The following is a 24,307-nucleotide window of genomic DNA, read 5'->3' as shown; positions in this document are numbered from 1 at the left end:
ATAAAACAGGGGGCAGAGGAATGGCAACAATTTAGGATTATTAAAAATAGTCCCCGAAATGAAACAGCAGAAGCTCTGCCTCCTATAATTTTTTAAAATAAAGAAGAACAAACAGTAAGTCACAGTAGCAGTCCTACATTAGCTAAGAAAACCAAAATAAGATTTGACAGAAGGAGAAATATTTCCTAGTATAGTTAGTGCATGTAGGGCTTGGGGTTCTTCTATCCATAACATGATAAAAAGATCAGAAAATGTACAATATTTAAGTCTAAATAAAAGTTTTGCTCAAGACCACGCTAGAGCAGTCAAACTTGAGTGATACTATCTTAATGCGATATCAAAACCTACAACCAGTAGTAATATCGTGAGTGCTTGCCTGTGTTGCATGGGGTGGCTAATCACTGGCTACACACAGCGCGATCCTGTTTTAGGCCAAATCATCTTAACTGTTTCTGCCTAAAAATCTACCATCTGCGCCCGAGAACTACCCAACATGTTCCTAGTGGTGTGTGCAAGCCCCACATGGAAAGCAAATTAGGGAGAAAAACATGCCTCGAACAGCTTGGAAAAAATTAAGGAGATATCGACAAAATAGAGCGCCATTTCCACGCAAAGTCACGGGGTTCATTTTTGCAGGGAAAAGGGCATTTTTACCACATGGCAGCCGAGGAGGAACACCAGACAGGGCAGGCACACTTTGGTACGTTAACAAACCCTCTCAAAGGCCAGGCTCCCACACAACGCTCACCCTGAGCTGCCAACACACCTGAGAGCCATAAAGGCCCAATACTAGCAGTGCGTTACCACACGTGAAGCTGTAAATACCGACATTTTGAGTTACACGAGAGGCCTGGGGCTGGCTAGGCCCTGGAACTCAGTGTGTGAGGGGGGGATGCTCAAGCCCTCGCCCCCCGCTTGAAGCCAGCTGCTGGGGGTGCTCAGCCTGCTCCCCCCGTACAAATAAAGCCCCTGGAGGGGGACCAAGGCCCACGTTGGGCCACGGTGGTCGCCTGAAGGCCCAGCCAGGGTCCTACCACACCAACTCCCTCCTCCCTCCCTGTCACTGCCAGCAGCGACTCCCCCGCACCCTCCTCCCCAATATTTCCTCTCACTTCGTCCATATAACCTTGCGGCCCTTTACCGCCCTGGGCTTTTCCCTCCACCCCGTGTTCCTTCCCTCACGTCTCCGCGCAGGCTGGCACCTTTCTCCCCCTTCCCTCCTTTCTTCCCCCCCATCATCCCCACATCCTCCGCTCTGAAGCCGCCGCTGCCGCCTCTCGCTCCCCGGGCAGAGCGGCGGGAGCCCCGGGGCGGGAGGTGGAGCGGGCCGGGCAAGCAGGCGGAGGAGGAGGAGGAGGAGGAAGGGGGGGGAAAGTGGGTGGGGGGGAAGGCGGCTCCGCACACCCAAGATGGCGGCGGTGGAGCTGGAGTGGGTGCCCGAGACGCTCTATAACACGGCGATCTCGGCCGTGGTGGATAGTTACGGGCGGGCCCGGCGCCGCGACATCCGCTCGCTGCCCGAGAACATCCAGTTCGATGTGTACTACAAGGTATGGGGGAGCCGCGCCAGGCCGGGCCCAGCCGGGCCTGGAGGGGGATGGAAGGAGAAGCGGGCCGGGGAGGGAAGGTCCGCTCCCGGCCTGCCCCCGGCCTCTCCCCGGGAGGCTCGGAGGTGACCGGGCGCAGGGCCTCGCCGGTGCGGAGCGGGGCCCGAAGGACGGGCTGGGGGAGCGAGGGCCTGTGTGGGGGCCGCTGGGGCTGCGGCTGAAGCAGAGGAGGCGGCGGGGGGAGGCTGGGGCAGGGCCGGGGGCCTGCGGCTTCCCCTCCTTCACTTGTGGGCGCCTGGCCTACGTGAACGGCCCGGGGCCCGCGGGGAGGGAGGCTGGGGAGGGCACGGAGAGGGGCCTGCCCTTGGGGGCCGTGGGGAGAGGGCCCGGGGGCGGGCAAGGTCCCTCCCCGCCTCTGGAGCCGGAGAAGGGGATGGGGCAGGATGAGACCAAGCTGTTTGTGTTGGGATATATTTTTTCCTTTTCCTCTCTTCTTTTTTTTTTTTTTTTTTTTTTTTTTTTTTTATTTGATGTCAGCGGTAGAAGGAGCGGTGTTTGCTATGCTCTTGTACCTTCTTTAATGAACTAGATGAAAAGAATTGAGACTCATTTAACGATATAGTTTATTAGCCTTAAATTATTCTTTCGTGAAAGGGCTGCTTCTCGTTCCACTGCCTCTAAAATATCCAGAGTTAAGAGTAAAAAGTCCACTGAGATGGTCCATTAATTTCTATTGTCCACTAAATAGGCATTTCATCCATGGACAGGAACGGCTGCAAACGAGCATTCCTCAAGGAAGAAAGAGAGTGTAAAACAAAAAAAACCACCAACAACAAAACCACTAAGATGGAGATAGCCCTTCTTTCCTCTGCCAATAAACTTAGAAAATCTAGGATGTGCTAAATGAAGTCATTCTGTAGATGAATCTTTATGAACCAGGGCTAGTGCCCGTTCACTTACATAGAGAGCGGTAGTATTTCTAAGGGAGGCTCATCTTCACTAGAGACAGGGAAATTGTTTCTACAGCATTGAAACAGGCATGTACGTTTTCTGTATGCTAGCCATTGCTTGTCTGCCTTATGTGTTGAGAAGTATGGAAACTCCTTTCTACCACACGTGAGCATGCTCACAGAAAATGATGTGGTTGACGTGTGGCAATTGTCAGATAAAGACTAAGGATACGGAGCTAATAACATGGAAGAATATTTTGGGGTTTATTTGTGACTGTTAGGAGGTATGACTATTGACAGATAAATATTCATGGCATTGCCTGTTGTGATGTTCATTCACATGAAAGGATGGTACTCTGTGGCTTTTAAAAGCATAAAACAAAAAACTCCTTTTAATGATAGAAATATCTAAGTATATATTATTCCCAGATAGATTGCTTAAAAAAATCAATCTGTAGATGAGTGTAATGGATCATTGACTTTATTAGCACTCTTAAGTGGTTGCATTGAATCAGATTTATATGGAGTTATTCCATAACAAAAAAAAGAACCAGGAGTATGTTTGACTTCTAGAGAGACTTTCCAGTCTGTTTGTTCTCGTGTGCATTGGTACATCCTCTTGTTGGGTGGATGATAAACGTGCTGAGTACCTGTCCTCAAAAATATTTCTGTTGTACTAATCATAGCCAGTATAACTTTTGTTAATGACAGTCATTTGCATTGCTTTTCCTATTATTTCTGTGTTTTACCACAGCACAGTCCCTGATAATCTGAAATGCGTAAGGTGCCGCTGTAGCCCTCTTACAAATACACGTCTGTGAGATGACCGCATACGGAATAAATAAAACCGGGCTACATGCTGCACCATTGCTGCTGGTGGTAGGCTAGCCTTGCATGTGTTCACTAGTTGGTTTGTGGTGGTTTTTTTTATTATCTTTTCTGTGTGGAAGAACACATCCTCTTCAATGGTCACATTCAAATTAGCTGATACATAAATGTAACTAAGCTTTGTATGGGATGCTGAAAAGACGTCCTCAGCCCTTACTAAATGGTGTTCTGTATGCAGAGATGTCTGCCTGCAGTGAGTGCCTCCAAGCCTAGCCCAGATTACAAGTCTTCTGGAACAGTGTCTGCATGTTTCTGTGCACCTATACAACGCTTAGCAACTGGTTCTTGATTTCTGTGTTTGCATGGCTACAGCAGTACAAAAGCCATAGCTGAATTAGGTTGGAATGAGGAGAGCATTGCACCTTTGGACAGTCCTCTCGTGATGTGTATGGTGCTTGTTTTACTGTTTTGGTTCTGGATACAGTTATTTTCATAATCACGTGGATGTTAAATAGCATTTCGGGTTGGTGAGCTGTGTTCAGTACGTCCTGACCATCAAGTTCTTTAAAGCAGAAGTAGAATTTTGAAAGTCACTTTGAAAACAGTCTTTAATACAAATTGGAAGACTTTCAAATCTTCGATTACATGGTGGTGCTTGTTGTTGCGGTGTTGAGGGGGTGTCAGTTAGTTGTTAGTATCTTATGGAATAGTACTTACTCTCTGAATATGATTGAGGAAGAGTGCTGTGTAATTGAGGATTTGCATGAATATATCTGCATTTAGACAGTGAAAAAGATAGACGATCACTTTCTGTGATTATTAAAAGGAATGAAAATGTTTCCAGTCTTTCACATGTAACTTGTAAGAAATGGTTTGTTATCCACAAATCATGATTTGTGATACTGGAAAAACTACCACTGGTTTTGCAAAAAAATAAAAGGTAGTATCAGTCAGATTTTATTTTGATAGATGTTAATTGGCTGTGGCCGTGCAAAACTTTTTTACCATATTCGTTGGTATGAACACTCAAACTTAACGTTTGCCAGCCTGTTCAGGTTGATAAAGACGACGTAGGTGGGATATAGCACTATTAGGACAGCGAGGACGGTCATTGCGCTGTCATTTTACAGGGAGGAGAACACTGGCAGGGTGTCTTGGTCTTTGCTTTTTCCCCAGGGTGCCCTCTAACCCAGCGTTTGGCTCTGTTGTCATAATATATTGCCTTTATTTCCCATTCCTTAACAAATCATATTACTTTTAATTCTACGTACTCCCGAATTGTTAACTTCTAGGATGTGCCTTAAACCTGTGCAGCTGCAGTTAACAACGAGGAGCCAAACCTGGGATAGTTGTGGAACGTTCTTGTGGGCTCAATATGAAACGGGTTCTGCTGCGAGGTGACAGGAGCAGGCAGGTTCCTAGTACTAAGCATATTTATTTTTCTGTAGCATTCTTAAACAATGACTAAAGCTTTAAAAAAGGCAGTATCAAATAATCATGACTGTAGTAAAACAACAGACCTGTACAGGTCTAGCAGAGTGTTACTGGATTTGCTTCAAGTGGCGTTTGACTTTTCCTTGCGACCATTAGAAAAATAATAGAGGCGGAGAGGAATGCTTGTAAGGATATCCTGGAAATTTTCAAGTCTACATTTGTGCTAAAAAAGATTTAAATGTTGTCGTATTAATCACAGCTGTATTTTGAAGAGCTTAGTAACTAGTATTGTTAGAAGTAACACCTGCATCTGGGGCAGGAGGGGGTGGAAATGTGCAAACATACCGTATTTTGTTTCCTTTGTGTCTTTGCCAGGCTTGTGTACATCCTGGTCGTGGTGTTTCCTAGTAAAACTAGTTAGGTTCTGCTTCTTGCTGTTGGGGGAGCGGAGGGAAGAGAGAGAGGGTGTCTAGCTTTTAGAAGCCAAAGAAAGAAATATGCTGGATCTCAGTTGAAGTAGGACACGCCTGGCAGTTAGGCTGCATTTCAAATGCTGAAATTCTGTATTAAAAAGTAGGTGACAACTGAAATAAACTGTAAGTCCTCAAAAAAACCCCGACAAAATAAGGAAAATCAAATTATCGTAGTTTGGGGAGAGGATAGTGTTTTGAGGGAGGGAGTTCATGGAAAGCATCTAGTTTCTGTTGACAGAAATAAGATATTGAACTATCTGGTCCGATGACTGTTCAGTTAATGTCTTATATAAAACTCAGTTCTTTCCCCCGTGCCTCAGCTTTGTATTCTATTGTGCATAGTTATCTCATTTCTTGGTTCTCGTGGTGCTTTTGAAGAGGTACTGCGTCAGTTAGTTTGTGTTCTCTGTCGTAGGTATCTGTTGCAGTTGTACACGAGCAGGCTGATCTTGGACTTGTGTTGGCTAACAAGGAGTTTCATCCAGTGTTTATTTTCCTTTTGGAATGTCTTTTCTGGATTGTGTGTTTTTCTGTTTTTTTTTACATTGATTTTTCTTTAAAATCATTTGGGTCCAATGTTCTTTGAACGTTTTCTGGTGAGATCATTAACCACAGGAACAATTGGAGATGACATGGATTTGTTTTAGTTAGTGCAGACCTGTAACCTTCAGTGATTGCGCGATGCTGCCTGGTTTTGCATTAACGTTTTTAGGCAAAATCCAAAAGGTTATAAGGGTGCTTTCTCAGTGAAGTGGTAGGTGAAACTTCTGAACTGCTGCTACCCTGATGTGACTCAGAGTACCAGATTTTGAGTTTAGATCCTGATAGCTCCAGCTTCTGTAATAACGAGTGTATCTGCAGTGTCGTGTCTCCTCACTGTGTCCTCCTAATCCAAAAAAGAAGCAGCGTGGTTAGTAAAAGCTCTTGTATCACATCTAGGTATTCTCTGAACCAAACAAAATAAATAAACAGGAATTTGCTGACTGTTCACAACAAGCAGTAGAACGTCCGTTCTCTGCATTGCAGTAGAGATTGTTTTTACTGATGAAGAATGATTTTAAGCATGATTTCTGTAAGATTAGAATAAAACTGGCTTTGTTACAAAGCTTCAGTCTCCTGGGTATTTGCTGAGAGTGAAGAGGATAAATTACCTATGAAATGAAGTGTAGCTGTGCTGCTTTGGTTTTGAGGTTTTCTGAGCAGAGGAGTACAAACAAGGTCATGAGCAAGCAATGTCTGAGGGAGACAAAGTCTGAGAGTGAATGGGTCGTATTTTTTAGGACTCCTGCTGTGACCCATCAGTGTGATTTGATGAAGACTTAATTACATTCATGCTGCTGTATTTTTTTGAGCCAGAAATTAAATGTTTATGTGGGAAATTATCATGATTTCTGTTTGTGCACACACAGCTACAACCATTCTGCTCATCTGGTTAGACTTCCGGGCTAGTGCGTACGATAGGGCTTCACTGAATGCTGCTTGAATTAAAAAGGTGATACAAGGACATGATTTAAATTAAAGCCTCACAGCGAAGGAGAATCATAACTTCATGAGTGTTTTTCCAATTATTACTCCTCTTTATTTTAACATATGCCTTATTTCTCTAGCCTAAATTTAGATTAGAACTGAACCATCTTTCCTTGTTACTCCTTTACTGGTTTGAAACTTCTTGCCTTTGCTTACCATTCTTCTAATTCATGTTACTCAGTTTGCTTTTTCTTTTTTTTTTTTTAACCTCTAACTACAGAGCATGTTTTCTAATCCGAACACACTCTAGCTTCCCTATTTTTTTTCGCTATCCTTGTTGAGTCTTAGGCACTAGAACACATCATAATTCAGATAACAAGATCACGTTACGAACAGAGATGTTTGGCTCCTGCCGAAACCGTCATTCCTATTTCTACTTAGTTCCCTTTGTACTGATGGAACTTCAAAGCAAACTGAGTTTCCCCACTTCCTGCTGCGGGGAGTCGTATGTGTGTGACTGTAAGGCTCAGACTTCGTATCCCTTGTGCTGGACTCTGTGTCGGTGTGAAACAAAAAACTTTCCTGATAGGGTACGGAAAGCGGAGTGAGTAGGAAGAGGTGGAGAAGTGCACTGTGTATGAAAGCAGAAGGCTCCAAAAGTTGTCTCTGGAGTTAGGCTTATTCAATAAAGTTGGGTTTTTGACTGGTTGTTTGATTTAAGCTCATAAATATCAGCCTGATAGTTGGCAGTAGCTCTTCAAAGAAGATCTGTGAGGTTTGCTTTTTTTAATGCCCTAAACAATATCCAATAGAAGTAGCACTTGTCCAGAGGCTTTGTAGATGGTTTTGAAATAAATTTACAAGAATTGTACGTACCTACATTGCTAACTGATTATTTTCTACCTCTGTTCCCTCCTGCCTCGCCTGAGTCATTTGTCGACAGATTGGTTCAGCGCACTGTTGCCTCTCAAGAAACGTTTTCCTGCTGTGTTAAGTAGGGAAGGAAGATTGTGGTTAGAGCCAACCTTTTTTCCCCAAATACTGATGTTGATTAAGTATACAATCCTTCCCAAAGTTGGCAAATTTCCATTACTAAACATGCCAGGGAGCTCCTTGGAATTCCTTGTATCTTTGATTCTTACTGAAATATCTGTATTTATTTTTCAGTCCTCTTCCAAACTGGAGCAATAGGAGCATATTTTTCAAATGGCGTATGCTACAGTTCCTGTTCTAGAGTGTCCTTTTACAACTGGTTAGAATTAATCTCCAGCTGCTTGAAAATGTGACTTTTTTTTTTTTTTTTACACTTTAATTTTTTCATTAGATTTAGAAAAAGTCTTTTGTCTTGTGCTTGGACGTAGTGGAGCAGCCCAGGGTGTTGGTGATACAAATACTGTATAGCTTTTTCTCTTGTGTTATGGCTTTGCTTTTGCTAGCAGTTTAACGCGTCTTTGTCTTTATTTTCAGGGGTTTGCTAGGAAGCAGTTAGAGCTTAAGTGAATCTATCTAGAGAGACAAGACAAGAGTCTGACAAGAACTTTAATGAAATAACATGTGCATCATGATATGATAATAGTTAACTTACAAATTATTAATATGCTTAATTCTAGACGCCACTATATGCCGCTTTCGAATGCTTAGGTGGATGCGGTGCGAGTTAAATATTAAGCCTTAGATCCTGAAGGAGGGTCACGGTGATTTTCTCGCAGCTGTGCAGAGCAGTTTGATTGTGTGTGCAGTAATACGCCTATATGTTAAACTTACGCCTTGGTTCCTGCCTTCAGTGCCAGAATTAGTGTGTCGGTGTCAGCTGATGAAGTTGAAAGCCATATTGTAGGCTTTTACTCATTTTTCTACAGTTAGAGAAAAAGAAATCGCCAAATAGGTTAAGTTTGCATCTAACAGACATTTTCCTCTTAAGAAAAGAATAGTTCTTCAGAAGTCCAAACTCCTGCCATTCTTGTCAGGGCATGTTTTTCTTGAATCGCTATTTTGTTTTGTTTTTCGTGTTATGTAGCAAAGCTTGTGGTCAGGAGTTTTGTCTCCCTGGAGCTTTAACAACAGAACCATTTCTTCAGTGCTTGCAACTGCTTCTCAATGAACAAATGAGTGTTACTGAATCTATTGGAGTTGCTTCACAGTTTGACGTACACTCACTATTTCCATGTCAAATCTTGTTTGAATATATCGCTGTAACAGCTACAGCAGTTTCAAGAGACTTCAGGCTGAGTTAGTTCCAAATGTTTGCCAGTATGTTGAGGGAAGGGATGAACAGCGTGGTAAACGTCCCAAGGATACTGTGTGTCTGGTTATACTAGTCAAAAATAGGTTGGATTTTTTTCCGCGTGCCAGGATGGTGCAAGTGTTTACCTTTGAATTGGGATGAGAGATTGGGATGTACAGATCGCAGGCTGGGACCTCTGGGCCACAAGCCAGATTTTACATCTGCCTGAAATAACTGATGTATCACAACTGAGGATGTAGTTTGGGACATCCTCCCTCCCGCTCCCCCAACCAAGGCATTTATTCATGAGAAATCTAAGAATCACATGTAACAGTGGTCATATTGCCACCCGTGTTTATGTAACTTCATCAATACGTTATTTTTAAAGTCTTACTCCAGTTAGTATTTGGTAAACTGGTGCCAGAGTAATCTCTGGGGCTTTTAGTCAGTGCTGCGAGGTGGTAGGAGGAAGTGAGAAGGTACGTGGTTGAAAGCCTACGAAGTGTTGAATGTACGATAGTACTTTTGATTGCTGTAAATTCTGGTGAAATAACTTGGGTATGTGTCTTAGTTTCTTCCAGAAATGATCTTAGCAATTATTGATAAGATGTCCACCTTCAATTTTGGGCATGGGATACTAGGCTAGATTTAATCCTCTTTTTTTTTTGCTTGTGGACAATATGGTTTGGGTTTTATAGAACAGTTACCATTAGACAGCTGTGTTGAAGGAAATGAGAACACTTCACCATGACTGTAGTTTTTAGATAGACCAGCCTGGATATTCTTTCACTGTCAGAGAGAATATGGCTTCAGAAGAAACTCTCATCTCTTTGAAGTACAGGGACATGGCGCTGTTTTATCTGAGAAGTAACTTTGCATGCAAACTTGCGCTGCTTTTTAAAAGGCTTCCTTCCCCCCCCCGCCCCCAGCAAAATAGATGACTAAAAGGAAAACATTCATTTCTGGCAATTGACATTATCAGGTCAAAGTATTTTTGAAGGTTTTTTTGTAGGTTCTGTTGCTAAAATAACAAACTTGCTGTGCTGTAGAATCCATGTTGTGCTTTTGTAAGAAGAGTTGACTAAAACGAAGTTTCTGGCTGGAGGAGATGTTCTCGCCTGCTGTGTTTAGAATAATAATTCATCTGCTTCCACTGTTTGTGGAGAAAAAGATGAAGCAGACACAAGATGCTTATCAATAAAAGTTTTTTAAGAAATAATTAAAATGGAGACTATAACAATTTTAATCTATGTTTGTAATTGAGCATCTCTGAATAATGTGTTCTCTTGGCCTTACCTTTGCTTACATAATAAGAGTAGCAGCACTCGTATCAAAGGGCCCCGTAGCTGTAAAACCTCGCTGGAGGTACGAATATGCCCGTCTCGGACAGCGTATGTTTGAATGTCTTAATGTATGGACTAAAAATTAGAGTTTTCTGAGTAACAAGAGTGCAACGTACCAGTGCTTTAGCTGTACTTATGATGGCGTGAACCTCGAGTGCATAATCTGGTTTGTGTCTGCTGGTAAACCGTAGCACAGATACCGCAGAGGAGCAGAAACGGGTCTGAAATGGCCGGTGCTGAAAGGTGCAGCTTCTGGAGAGAAGTTCCTGTGAGACATGAGCTACTGGCTTCTCCGTTTTTCCCCATGGAGTTACTGCCTCACAGAATTATTTTTTTTTTTTGTTAACTCCTGTGTGATCCAGTACTGTGCCTCTGGCAGAGGCTGGTGATGGTACATGTGACTATGGCAAGTGGAGAGTGGAGCTTCCTTAGGTTACACACCCTGCTTTCGGTCATTTGTGGTTCAGGGCTTCGAGGTATCCGGCATTAATAGCATACAATGGATTTTTCCCCCATATCTGTGTACAGACACTTCTGTACCTGTATGAAGTCTGTGTATTTATAGCATAGTGTGGCTGAAAGCTCCGCAATTTAACCATGCGTTGCATAGAGTATTCTCCATGGGTTTTTTTGTGAACAAGCCAACTGGTGTATTTACTGATCTGCAGGCACAAAACTAGCCATTGCTTTTAATTAATGCGTGAACAGATTCACTGGAGATTTCCCATTTTCTTAGGCAGGAATTACTTGTGTATGCTCAGGTCTTAATGCGGTGCTCATGCCTGTCTTCAGCTCTGGGTGTTGATGAGTTACCCACTGCAGAACTTGTGGGTTTGGCGTTTATTTATATGTATTTATCTACAATATGAAACCTATTTGCACAGATATATGCTCGACTGTGCAATTTTAAAATATTTTCAAAGTATTTGGTATCAAGTAAGCTATTAATTGTCTTTTTTTTTTTAACTTCAGGAGTCTTTTTTGTTTTGTCTTGGCTTTTAGCTTAGGTGTTGCAGTGCCTTACGGTGCAGGTGGACATAGTAATACTTGAAAATAGAGTCATAGATCAAAACAGCTTGAAAGCGCCTGTGGAGCTCGGTTTTTAAACACCGAGGTTGTGTTCCTGTGCAGAGATAGGGAAACTATTACTTCTTAGTCTGCTGTGTTTCAATACTTTGAAGTCTAGATTTCATCATAAGTAGCCTGTATGCTTAAGCTAAATTTCCCAGAACTCAGTCTTAAATTTAAAAATTTATTTGTATTTTTTTCTTTCAGCTTTACCAACAGGGCCGCTTATGCCAGCTGGGTAGTGAATTTTGTGAACTAGAAGTTTTTGCAAAGGTGCTACGAGCTTTAGATAAAAGGTAAGTATCTTAATATATCGATAATTCTCACTTCAGCTCTTACCTCTTGATCTAGCCACTTTGGTTAGTCACCCACCCAGGGGGATGAGGGAGAGAACTGGAAGGCTAAAAGTGTCAAAACACATGGATTGACATAGGCAACTTAATAATTAAAAAAAAAAAAACCAAAAAACAAACCAAAACTAACCCCACCAAAAAAAAAAAGCACAAACAACATAAACAAGTGATGCAACAAACCCCAGCTGCTCACCACCAACTGATGAGTCCCAGCCAGTCCCTGACAGTCTGTATCTGTTTCTTGCTGTTGTAGCAGATCCTAAGTGAAGGGTTACCAAGCTGGTAGGATTGCCCCAGTTTAAAGAGTTTTCCTGTTGTTAAATATTCCATTTTGTGGTGTTATGCTCAGAACTTGACTTTTTTAGGTCAGATTCTTTGTAAGCAGAATAAGCTTTGAGTCTTTAGACATGCTTCCCTGCCATTGTTAGCATGTGTGGTGTTAATGGGTTCGTCGCTGCTCGATTACCTGCAATTTCTGTGGGCCCTGTGAGGTAAGGGGGGATTTGAGGCTTCCTCTCCCTCTAATTTTTAGCTGAAAATCTTGTTTTTCAGTTTTAATATTGTGTGGATAGTTTGTGTGCTGCTTGCGCTGGAGGGTGTCCTTGTCAATAACTTTGTGTACTCTCGCTTTATTTGTTGGATAATCCAACAACTGTAATCCATTAGCTTTGAGATTGGTAGTTAGCTTGTATTAATCTGGTTTTGGTTTGAGAGAGAGTTGGAGTTATTTCTCTCAATCACTACCCATTTGGATTCATGGCACTCAAGAGCCAACTTGCTGCAGTGTTTTAAAAACTTTGTGAGTAATCAAATTCTGTTTTCTTTTGTTTCAGACATCTGCTTCATCACTGTTTTCAGGCTTTGATGGACCATGGAGTAAAAGTTGCTTCTGTACTGGCCTATTCGTTCAGCAGACGGTGCTCCTACATAGCGGAATCGGATTCTGCTGTGAAAGAAAAAGCAATCCAGATTGGTTTTGTTTTAGGTAACTGGCGATGATAGGCTGTTTAAGTATGATACTTTCTTTCATGCAAGCTTCAGTTTAGCTAATGCTAGCTTTTTGTCATGTTAATGTCTGTGATTTCTTTTTAAAGAACATGTGTGGTTTTAGAATGTAATTTTAGAAAACTGCTTGGAGTCTTAAGAAAAATGTATTGGATTTTAATATCTAAGAATACATAGGCTTATCGTTGCTGTTTCAAATGTTTTAGATTTAAAATTTGTTTGCAGGTGTGATGCTTAACCTTAAGACTGCGTAAGTTTAGTGCTGCTAAGTCTTTCTTGACAGAAGACTAGGAAAACTATGTAATACCCAACAGTCATCCTCAGCTGAGGGAGAGTTCTTCTACTCTTACATTTAATCATTTTCAATTCAGGGCTGGAGGGTTTAACCTTGATGGGATTTCCTTACTTAGTATGCGGTTCTCTGAAATTTTCGGAACTGTTTTGTGAAACAGAAAAAGACTTCCTCTTGGTCTCGCTTTCTCTTTTGTCTCAAGTTGTTCAGTAGTGACTTTCTGTATTTGGCACGGGGAATACTGAGCTAATGTATTCCTGTCCTTATATTTTATTTGTAATGAAATATGAGATGAGCAGTCTTCCTGTAGGACTTGAGCAAACTGTTTTTCTCTTAAAAAGGTGTTTTGCTGTTCAAATTCCTGTTTGTTTTTTACTTTTTTTCCAGGAGGGTTCCTATCAGATGCAGGCTGGTACAGTGATGCTGAGAAGGTATTTCTTTCCTGCCTTCAGTTATGCACCCTTCACGATGAAATTCTTCACTGGTTTCGTGCAGTAGAATGTTGTGTAAGGTGAGCTCACCTGTAATTCCTGCCTGTCTGACTGTGAAATACACGTTAATGTGTCACCAGCTGCTTTGGAGCCATCAAGCTTCAGATGTTCCTTTCAGTATTCTGCTGCACCAAAATACTTTTCCTGGCTGGAGCTGGAAATCAGAAGGTGCTTGTTTTACACTAATCCCTGGGTTTTCAACTTGTGAACTCGGCAGCACGGTTCAATGGAAAAACCACCGTTTTGCCTTTTTGCATAATATATCACAGGTAGCGGGTGCTGGACAGTCACGGTGGTCCAGCACCTTTGTTTTTTTCCAAGGGTTTTGGCATGTGAAGGAATGTTATGTATTGATGTTTGCTGAAATCGTATTTACTACAAGAAGAATTTGCCAAATCCAAACATAAATGATATAAATACTGTTGAGCAGGAATAAAAGGAAAACATACCTTTCCTGATTCCAGATCCGGTGAGTTCTCTTGCCCCGTGCTGAGCCACTTAACTATGTGATTAGGTAAATACCTGGATGTCCAGTTCTTGTGGCACCTTCAGCCGCAGCGTAAACATTTGGAAAATAATTTTTTGCTTTTAGGAGGCATTTGAGTTTTGTACCCGCTCTGTTTCTCAAGGCCGTAGTGCACTCTACGAGATTGAAATTCCATCTGCAGAGACCTCAGAGATTATCACTTGTCGTTTCCAGTTGCTCCGCTCTTCTGTCTGTGTATCTGGCTGCGTGCTCCGCTTGTGCAGTCTGCAGCGAGTGGCCGCGTTTCTGTTGGTGACACCGTGACTGGCCTTTTTTGCACGCTGCAAATATGCGCTTGAATACCTGTGTGTTAGTGAGCATACTTAAAATAGGATTACTTTTTTTTTTTTTGTAGCTGCTGTAATGAACAACAAAGTTTGTACTGTATTTATCTGAATATAGGGCAAAACTTGTTTTGGAAAACTGGTCCAAAAAAGCCCTGCATCTCATTTATGGTTGGACAAATATGAAGAGTAAATAGGCTCTGCCAGCAGCGGCTTATTTCGTGTGCCAGCCAGAGGCCATGGCAACGGTTGCTGCTCTGCCTTGTTCCGCGCTGCCAGCTACCGCTGGCTTTCATTCCAGAAATAAGATGATGCCAGGAGAAGACTGGGCATGAGTATACGCTTCCCTAGAACTGGGGAATGATGGATATAGTACCACTAGTAGTACTCGGTCCTTTGCCTTCTAATTAATCTAAAAAAAGTTTCCTAGTTATACTGGGCTATTTGGCAAGCTGGAGAAGTTGCCTTAAAAATAAACTCCTTCCCCTTCTCCAAATAGAAAAGAAATGAAGGTTAAGAAAGGAAAAAAATGTAACTCTTTCTGTTGGACGACACCGTGCAGCACACACAGTTGTGGAAAGAAGGTTTTCATTCTGTGCTAGAAAAAACCATCCTGTGTTCACATGAACTCTTGGGAGCTGGAGATGTTGGTTCTGTCTGGGTAGAGACAGCCATTGTTCTCGCAGTGAGCGCTGCTGGCTGCGGGTAACACTGGGTCCCTCTGGGCAACAGCGTGAATGAGGAGATGCTGCTTTATGTTCAGGCATCTCCCAAACAATCAGATAACAGCATCGTTCATTTGGAAATGTATCAAATAGGAAGAATTTGAAACACTTTCAGGTGTGCTAAGTACATAAAATCTGAAAACTTTTTTGTGGGAAAGAGCAGTAATTATACTTGCCCTCAAAGCCATGAGGCAGTCGGATGAACTTTTTGTTGTTACCATCCAACCCCCACTGTAGAGTATCTTGTCCGTACCACTGTGCTTGCAGTGGAGTTAGATGGAGTTTTAAAAGAACAAAATTCAAGTCCAGCTTTTGAAAATATGACTGGTTTTAAAAGTGGCTTTTCTTATTCTAAAAGCGAGAAAGTAATCTCTAGGAGTTTAATACATTGCGTTATTAAAAGAATGCCGTTTTAAAAATGTAAAACTTTGTATTGTTTAGATTGAATTTGGCGTTTCTTTGTACTAGCAGTAGTGAATTACATGTTGAAACTTGAGAAAATTTGAGTTGATAACTTCTACAACTTGTATGCTACTTTCCTGTGTACGGTGTGCTCCTTGGTTTGCTTTCTGTCATTACCGTACGTCAAACAGTAAGGCACAAGTACGCGGTTCTCCCATTTCATTGTTTCACATCTTGCTGATTCTTGGGGTTTTTTTTCCCTGGTATTTTCTAAGCTGCTGTGTAACACTGTGTTTCTACGTTTGTATGCTCTTAGAGCTTTTTTTTTTTTTTTTGGCAAGGGGCAAGTTATTCCCTGAAAGCTAATACTGCAGACATCAAAGAAGATTCATAGCTATTAGCATAAATGGCCTAAGGCATTTTTTCTTCCCCTTGGCTTTATCTTCTAAAATTCTTTTGGATTAATAAAGGATTTCTTGTTACTCAAAACTGCATCACATAAACTCTGCTTTTCCTAGAGTATTGAGTTAGCTTTAGCTAGGTTTTTTGGTTGATTTATTTGTTTTTTAGACGCTATCACTGAAGCATCCAGCTGCTGGATATTATCTTTCCCAGGCGCTTACCTAAGTTGCGGTGCTGTCCCTGCTGGCTTGTACCATTACGTGGGATTTGGCTTCGTATTTTTGATGGTGCATAGCAGCTCCCAGTTGGATGATGTAGGGAAATCGCTTCCCTCTTTAGGGAAATGATAATTGCTTAGTTTTTTCTCTCTAGTTTCTTTAAAATTCCTGTCTCTTGTTGCTTGAATGTTAGATAGTTTTCTGTTGCCTATGACCAAGAACACAATGCACTTCTACATCATGTTTAGTTCTCGGATGTTATTTGAGGAAGAATGTGGCTGTTGCCTATTTCTTTCTGTTCTTGAGCCACGTTGCTGTGTTTCTCATTGGAAAGCTAGTGTTTATGTAGCTTGTTTCAGGGTTTTTTTTTAAGATCTTTTCTTTTGATCTTCTCTCTGCGTGGCAAATACACATCTGCTGTGTGCTTGCCTGCCACTCCCTTGTGAAAATGTGAACTCTATTTACTTTAGTGTTGGAGTTCAGTGATACATTTCAAAAGAAAAGTTTTTTGGAGGAGCCTAGGTCAGAGGCAGGTTGAGTTTTAGGGCAAACCCAGCTGCTTTGCTAGTGTGGGGGCGTGGCTACAGTAACTTATAAATCTCTGCTCAGGGTAAATGATAACGGGAAACAGGCTTAGAGAAACATTTGATCAAAAACCTCACTGTTCTTTCCTCTCCCCTCAACGCTTTATCGGAAGATCCATCGTAATGTATCATAGAAGATATAAAATGCCATTCCTGTACATGAGCTCATGTTTTCAGAGTTTTAACCTCTCTGCGACACAGCATTACATTCTGCTTCACTTTACTTTCTGCATTTCTCTTCCTGTGTTATGTTGTCGTCCTGAGTTGCCAAGCCTTGCCTGATGGTTTTTCAGTCTCTACTCATTGTCTAATAAGAGATTTCCAGAAGGCACAATGGAGGTTAATTTAACAAAATTTAACAAAATTTCACGTGTGCTAAGTGGCAGGTATTTGCAATAGAGAGGGAGCAGCTGTCTCTTTTTAGCCTTCAATGGGTAGGAATGCAATTCTGCCCTTCAGGCTTGGAATATGATAACACACAAATTTCTAACGTATCTCTTTAAAGTAAATAAGCATCAGCTTACACTTACATGAAAACTTCATTACTTTTCTGTTAAGTAGATGGCAGAAGCTGAAATTATTTCTCTAGAGAAATGAGTGTTTCAATAATGCTGTGTTTTATTGTCTGCATTTGGCTGTCGTCTCACGAAGCTTCTGTTAATCCTTGAGATGGAAAGGCAGTGAGGAGATGGGGGAGGCAAAGGAGGGGTTTTTTGGAGTTGTTGTGAACTGGTTCAACAAAGGAGTCTTTTCTGGCGGTGCTGAGTCAGTGCTGGGTATCATGTCGAGTGGATGTGGTTGAGTCTCTTGTGAAGACATCTGCCTTCTCCACCCGCCTAAACCCCCAAACAAAAAAATACCTCCCTGTGAAGCACTGTGCTGCTTAAGGTTTGTGTAGCCTTAGGGTGCTACTCTGAGTGTGAGATGCATGAGAAATAGCTGTGTCAGTACTTGGGCACTGTCTGTTTCAGTTTACCATACCTTGGAAGGGAGGTGGAAGGGATTTAATGCTGTGTATCACAGGGTTTTGGAAGTGAATTTTTATCAGCGTTGAGAAGAGTGATGTGGTGGCTTTGTGTTTTATTTTTCATAAAACCCAAAGCAATTTGAGCGTTGGGTATGTAAAACTGCCTCAATATGTGAAATCACTTGACATCTCCAACAGTGAAAACTCTTGCCCTGCAAGAGACAAAGCATGTTGTACTGAAACAATGTTCTGTAAGTAGTTCTGTGTTACTGAACTCAGTGTGATTTTGTTGGGACGACAGCCCCGTTCTATTGTCAGAACAATACAAGCTGTAGATCCGTGGTGCTGCTGTATATCGAAATGGTTTATTCAGACACCACTTAGAAGATCTCTTTACATCTCCTAAGGTTGCTGCATGTTCGAAATGGGAACTGTAAATATCACTTGGGAGAAGAAACGTTCAAACTCGCTCAGTCTTACATGGACAAACTTGCAAAACATGGTCAGCAAGCAAACAAGGCAGCACTCTACGGGGAGCTGTGCGCACTGCTGTTTGCCAAGAGCCACTATGATGAGGTGAGTGGGATCTTGGTTTCCTTTTTCTTCAGAAAACTCGTTACGGAATCTGCTAGGATGTTCCACGACTGGCTCATTATTCATGTTATCTTTCTAGCTGGAATGAGCTCCTAATACTTTTTTGGTACCAGTACCAGAGGAACATTTGATTTATTGACTTTTTTTTTATATTGTTCTGAATTACTCTGCAAGCTCTTAACAGTACTTTGGCCAGCATTAAGAAACGACGTGTGATAGATTGGTAGTTTGTGTTGGTCATCTGTAAGTGAAATATTATTAAAAGCTTATTTTATTAGGTAAAAAATGAATAGCAGAACACACATAACAAATCTTTGCACCTGTTTTATAAAAACTGTATCTTAAGTGTAACTGCTGTATAAACTCCACTTTTCCTTTCAGTCCTAAGTACGCTGACCAGGAAGTTGTCCCATACAATAGGAATTGTGAGGATTGCTTAAAGATTATTTTAAAAGTCTGTAAAAGTCACTGTATTAATACTACTGTAGGCTACTCTGAAATACACATTCAATGTTAACCTTCAGAGTGCTTTTTAAGTCTGTCTTTTAAGACGTAGCTGAACAAGTTGCATTACAAATAAGCAATTAAACAGGTTTTGTGATTATTTTTTCATAAATTTTGTAATATAAATGACTAGTTTATTTTTCAGAGCCAAGCAATATTTTTCTTAATGTTGCAACGTAGTTGTCCTAGCTTAGTTGCTGGCTGGGGCTAGACCGCAACAGCAGCGGAGTTCCAGCCTCACGATGTTGGTGACTCTGTTCCGCAGGCTTATAAATGGTGTATAGAAGCTATGAAGGAGATCACGGTCGGCCTTCCTGTAAAAGTAGTAGTGGATGTTTTACGACAAGCTTCAAAGGTGAATTTTAACTCTTCCACACTTCTGTAACTAAATTACTACCAAAAATGGGTGAGGATAGGTAGTACCTCCAGAATTCTTGAGTAACCAGGTTCTTCTTATGAGCCTTACAGCTTATTTGTGTTTTAGTTGGTCTACCTCAGTCTCAGAGAAGTGGGGGGTTGGTTTTTTTACGGCTGTTCTAATGAACATCACAACAAAGTTAACCAGAGAGCATTCCATGACAAGGTGACTTATTTCCCTGTTGAATCTAGACCAGGTACAGTACCACCCTTTAGTTAGGCATTTATGGCAGAATGAAAGACAAGTTTTATTAATGTTATCTGTGAACCTTTTCATAAATAACTGAAGAGTCCTTTAGTAACCGTGATGGTATTTCGAAATCACAAACAGTAGTTAGCAATTGGGCCAGTGTCTGGCGGAGATGAGTTCTGAGTGTGCAGCTTCTCATATGCCTCATTTCAACCTCTTTAGGCTTGTGTTGTAAAACGAGAATTTAAGAAGGCAGAACAGCTAATAAAACATGCAGTATACCTTGCCCGGTAAGTGGCATTAAAAAAAAAAAACCTTTTAAATATTATACTTAACTTGCCTCAATTTGTAATACAAGTCTGTTTCTACAGGGAGCATTTTGGAGCCAAGCACCCCAAGTACTCTGATACGCTGCTAGACTATGGATTTTACCTGCTCAACGTAGACAATATTTGCCAATCTGTTGCAATCTATCAGGTAGGCAGCAGGGGTAAATGTCTGTCTGCAACTTCTGTTGATATTCATAATCTCTCAGATGTTTGTACTGAAATTCACATAAAGTAAATTAATAGTTGATTTAATTACTGCAATGTTTGTTCTTAAAAAAAAAAAAAAAACCACAAGTATGAGATTTTGCCCTTTTTTCTTTTTTTTTCCCCCCTGACTCTTAAGTGGCTTTTATATATTTACTGCCTCAAGAATGTAGGTATAGGCCTACAGAATTTCAGTAGACTTCCCCACCACCACCTTAACAGTGAGAGATATTACTTTGTTTTTTTTTCTGTATTAACCGATGAAATGATATTCTTTGAATTTTCAGACAGCTCTTGATATCCGGCAGTCGGTGTTTGGAGGTAAAAACATACATGTAGCTACGGCTCATGAAGACTTGGCTTACTCTTCCTACGTTCACCAGTACAGCTCTGGAAAATTTGACAATGCCCTGTGAGTACAATTGTTTGAGGTACTAGCAGCAAATTTAGTACTGTAAATGGAGAAAAAATGTTCTTAAATGATGCAGACTTTCCAATTTAAATGCATCTGTTTATTGCATTCATGTTTCTAATATGTTATCAGTCAGCTGCTAACTTAAATACATATATCTTGAATTTTTTTGTTTAAACTCTTTCAGATTCCATGCTGAACGTGCTATTGGCATTATAACTCACATTCTCCCAGAAGACCATCTTCTCTTGGCATCCTCAAAGAGAGTTAAAGGTAGTACCCTTAACTGCGTGCTGGGACAGACAAAAGTCGTTGAAATACCTTTATCCTGTTCCCTAGCAGAGGCAATGCAACGTCAGTTGTGTTTTTCAGAGGTCACTCTGGAATATTTGTAGTCCTCAGTGTTCTCTGTCACATGCTTGTGAAATACGAAAACCCTTCTGTTAAAACTTAGCCAGAAGACTTGCAGGGGCAAGTAAATATACAGAATATAAAAATCTACACTGGGAGCCTGATATCTGGTCATACCTGTCTGAAAACAGTTCGTAATAAACACAAAGCCTGATCAGAAGTCTCCCAAGATGTCTCGGGTAGATGGCTTTCTGCTGCCTACAGTTAACATCTCGTTGTGTGTGGAACACAGTGATGATGTGTGTTTCTCTCCTGTACTCAGCACTTATCCTGGAGGAGATCGCCATAGACTGTCACAATAAGGAAACTGAGCAGAGGTTACTTCAGGAAGCTCACGACTTACATCTGTCCTCGCTGCAGCTAGCTAAAAAAGCCTTCGGGGAGTTTAATGTACAAACAGCAAAACACTATGGCAACCTTGGAAGGCTGTATCAGTCTATGAGAAAGTTCAAGGTAAGATTACATTGATGTAAAGGTCGTGACTTACAACCTGCCAGACATCTATAAATCTGTCACAACAAACGATGATTTTCAATGTCTGCAAATCAGAACTGCCTTGGGTAGTTTTATGGTTGGGAAGCCTCTACTTCATCATTCATCTCTCCAAAACTTTGTGCAGAAGTAATCCATTAAGATGCACAATGCCTTCAGAGACCAGGTGACAGAAATTTTGAAGACAGAAAAAGTGATGCTGTTGGCTGATCCACTTAACGAAGAATTCGGAGAAACTTGATTTTTGTTTTCTTACTTGCTTTCTTCCTTTTTGCCCTTGATAAAATACTACAGACTACGTAGCCCCTACAGACTTATGTCTAAATCTTCTTTCCCCTGGTTTTTATGGCGTAGTGAGTGGTGTCTGACTGACTATGTGAATTTGATCTCGTAGGAAGCAGAAGAAATGCACATCAAGGCGATTCAGATTAAGGAGCAGCTTCTGGGTCAAGAAGATTATGAAGTTGCCCTGTCAGTGGGTCACCTAGCTTCTCTCTATAACTACGATATGAATCAATATGAAAATGCCGAAAAGCTGTATCTGAGATCCATAGCGATTGGTAGGTGATTCTTACAGCGTGGAATTCACAGCAGTTTTAATACTGTAGGAAACGTTAGAAAGCACATGAAAGCTTTTAGTAAAGAACTTAATGAAATGCAAGATGTTGATTGTAGATGTGTTTTCAGTCTACGTATAACGCTTTTTCTTGGACGTTCTCCTGGAAACTGAATTCTGGAATTGTATTATTTTCAGGCTCCCTCAGAGTTCACTCTCAAAGCATCTGGCAAGTGACTGGTTAAAAGCTTGAACATTAGTCTTTAGACTACATTTGGAAGTTGCGGCTAAAACTTAACTGCAGAATGTAGTTAAATTTTGGAAGAAATGGAAAACTATTGTGCCTGTTAGGCTAACTGTGCTCTCATTAAGTATTTTTTTCTTGCCCATTATCATTGCAGTGAATTTACAGTTCCAAATGGAATGCCTCTTTGGGCCATGCTGTAGCTCAGATCTGAGAGACAGTCTTAATTCATGCGGTTACAATGTGCGGGGCGTTACAGAAAAAAATATGATTTTAACGTAAAAACCTGAAAAAGAACTTAACTGTTTAAATTTAGTTTGGAGTGAAATTGGGACACAAAATGACTGCCTTCTTTATTAAGCTGGTAGATTTTTATGCATGTCAAGCTGTAGTGCAATTAATGACCATCAGGTCATTAATTGGTAGAGTCCCTGAGGACAGGTTACACTGCCCTTACAGGAGAAAGTGGATAGAATTGAAACCCTCATCCAGGAGGCTTGCGTGTCGCTCATGTTCCTGATTTCAGTAACAAAAACGTGATGATTTGCCATAACGGAAAGGTTCCGGTCGGTAAAAATGGCGTGAGAAATAAGATGCAACCTATGGGTGGATCGCCTTTTTAATTTTGTTTTCTTTTGGATTTCTTTAGGAAAGAAGCTTTTTGGTGAAGGATACAGTGGACTTGAATACGATTACAGAGGTCTCATTAAACTGTACAATTCCATTGGCAATTATGAGAAAGTTTTTGAATACCACAATATTTTGGCCAATTGGAACCGGTTGCGGGATCGGCAGTTCTCAGTTACAGATGCTCTGGAGGACGTAAGCACCAGCCCTCAATCCACTGAAGAAGTGGTCCAGTCTTTTCTGATGTCTCAGAGCGTTGATGGACAGAGTAGCTAAGAACTTGGTCGTTAACCAGTTAAGGTTTTTTCCCCCAGGTTACAGGGGGAAAAGTCATACTGTGAAATCTAAACCATGTAGTTCTCTGGGGGCTGGAATTTGCGTTGAAACACTGGTCCAGTCTGCTGAAGAGTGCCCATACGGATGAATGTGTGTTAAATTCTTATCAGCATGTGTATGGCATGTTTAGTTTGGCTCACATTTTTAACTTGGTATTCCTGAAAACCCCTTCTTTCTCTCTTCTTTCAAAAGAAGCTACTTTGCAGAAGGTCTGCAAGAAAACATTAAATAAAACTGTTTGAGTTCAAAAGAGTTGCATTCTTATTACGAATGGAAGGTTTCATCAAGAGCTTTCTTCTGATACGTAGAAAGAATCAATGCTGTGCTATAAGAAGCTGTACAAGAAAGGTCTTTCTACCGTACGCATTGTAGCAGAGTTAATTGTAAATATCAAGAAAAGGGAGAATGCCCTAGCCTTGGCTGCTGCCTTATGAAGAAAAGTGGCAAAGAACCACTCTGGAGAGCAACGTCCTCCCTGTGAACCATGCCAGGTTGCTAAGCAAGTCGCCACCGTATGTTGTTGTTAACATCCTGAGCTGGACCAGTGTTCATCTGTAAGTGACAGAAGATCCAGCAGACCAGCAATCTTAGCTTGGTACTCACCAGGAGTGCTAATCTTCTGAACAGGACCAGGAAATCAAAAGTGGACCAGCCTGCTAGAAACAGTTTTTGGACCAGTGGCTTTAATTTAATATTTCTGCCCCTGCATTCACTTTTACAGTAGAATTATTTCATTTAGATGTATGATCAGTGCGAAATTATATTCATGTAATAGATACAAAACTAGGAAGTGAACGTTCTTAGCGGTTGCGATGGCATGTCTTTACCTAGTAAGCTTCTACAAATATTCATGTCAGTGCCATGGCGAAAACTAGAAATGCTTAACTCCTTGCTGCAGCCACCTTTTTTCCTTGTTGGATGGGCTTACTCTGATAATTGAGGCAGTAACTTGTTTATACCAGTTTTGTATTACAATCCAGTTCAATTTTCTGTTTCTGGAGAACACAACTTATTGTACAGTTTGCAGGGGTCAGTGGAAAATGCCAAAAAGCACAACAGGTCTCTTTTGTGATGCTTCATTTCTACATTAAACAATAGTACAACCAGAAACTGATTCCTTTATATTAATTTAAAAAGCAGAAGTCAGCTGTAAAGATCCTTTAATAATGCCTATCTCACTAGCTTGTCTTAATTTTTCTTCTGTTGGGGGAGGCTGTTTGATTGTGTGGGGTTTTTTTTTTCTTTTGTGTTTTGTGGGGTTTTTTGTTTGGTGGTTTGGTTTTTTTGGTTGGTTGTTGTTTGTTTTTTTTTTTTTTTTATGTTGAGGGAATACTCATTAGAAAGTCTGTGTAACATAGCAAGCTACACACAACTCAGTGCTGTTACCTCAGTTCTTACAGGGGCACAA

General features: G+C 41.1%; 1 protein-coding gene across 1 annotated transcript; it reads left to right on the top strand.

Moving 5' to 3' along the window:
- Positions 1-1,402: 1,402 nt before the first annotated feature.
- APPBP2 (amyloid beta precursor protein binding protein 2) lies at positions 1,403-24,009 on the top strand. Its single transcript, XM_086763172.1, has 13 exons — positions 1,403-1,550; positions 11,542-11,630; positions 12,521-12,672; positions 13,372-13,495; positions 17,991-18,159; positions 18,947-19,036; positions 19,511-19,578; positions 19,660-19,765; positions 20,109-20,233; positions 20,421-20,506; positions 20,907-21,097; positions 21,531-21,696; positions 22,586-24,009. The coding sequence occupies exons 1-13, from the start codon at positions 1,410-1,412 to the stop codon at positions 22,837-22,839; spliced, it is 1,761 nt and encodes a 586-aa protein (XP_086619298.1). The 5' UTR covers positions 1,403-1,409; the 3' UTR covers positions 22,840-24,009.
- Positions 24,010-24,307: the final 298 nt, after the last annotated feature.

This window comes from Chlamydotis macqueenii, chromosome 19, assembly GCF_036417535.1.
Source record: "Chlamydotis macqueenii isolate bChlMac1 chromosome 19, bChlMac1.mat, whole genome shotgun sequence".
Lineage (NCBI taxonomy): Eukaryota > Metazoa > Chordata > Aves > Otidiformes > Otididae > Chlamydotis > Chlamydotis macqueenii.
This window is presented reverse-complemented; position numbering and strand designations above follow the sequence as displayed.

Excerpts from the sequence above, each read along its gene's own strand:
- APPBP2 (XM_086763172.1), top strand. The coding sequence starts at position 1,410 with ATGGCGGCGGTGGAGCTGGAGTGGGTGCCCGAGACGCTCTATAACACG. Across the intron at positions 19,579-19,659 it reads CATGCAGTATACCTTGCCCG|GGAGCATTTTGGAGCCAAGC; the intron begins GTAAGTGGCATT and ends CTGTTTCTACAG. Across the intron at positions 19,766-20,108 it reads AATCTGTTGCAATCTATCAG|ACAGCTCTTGATATCCGGCA; the intron begins GTAGGCAGCAGG and ends TTGAATTTTCAG.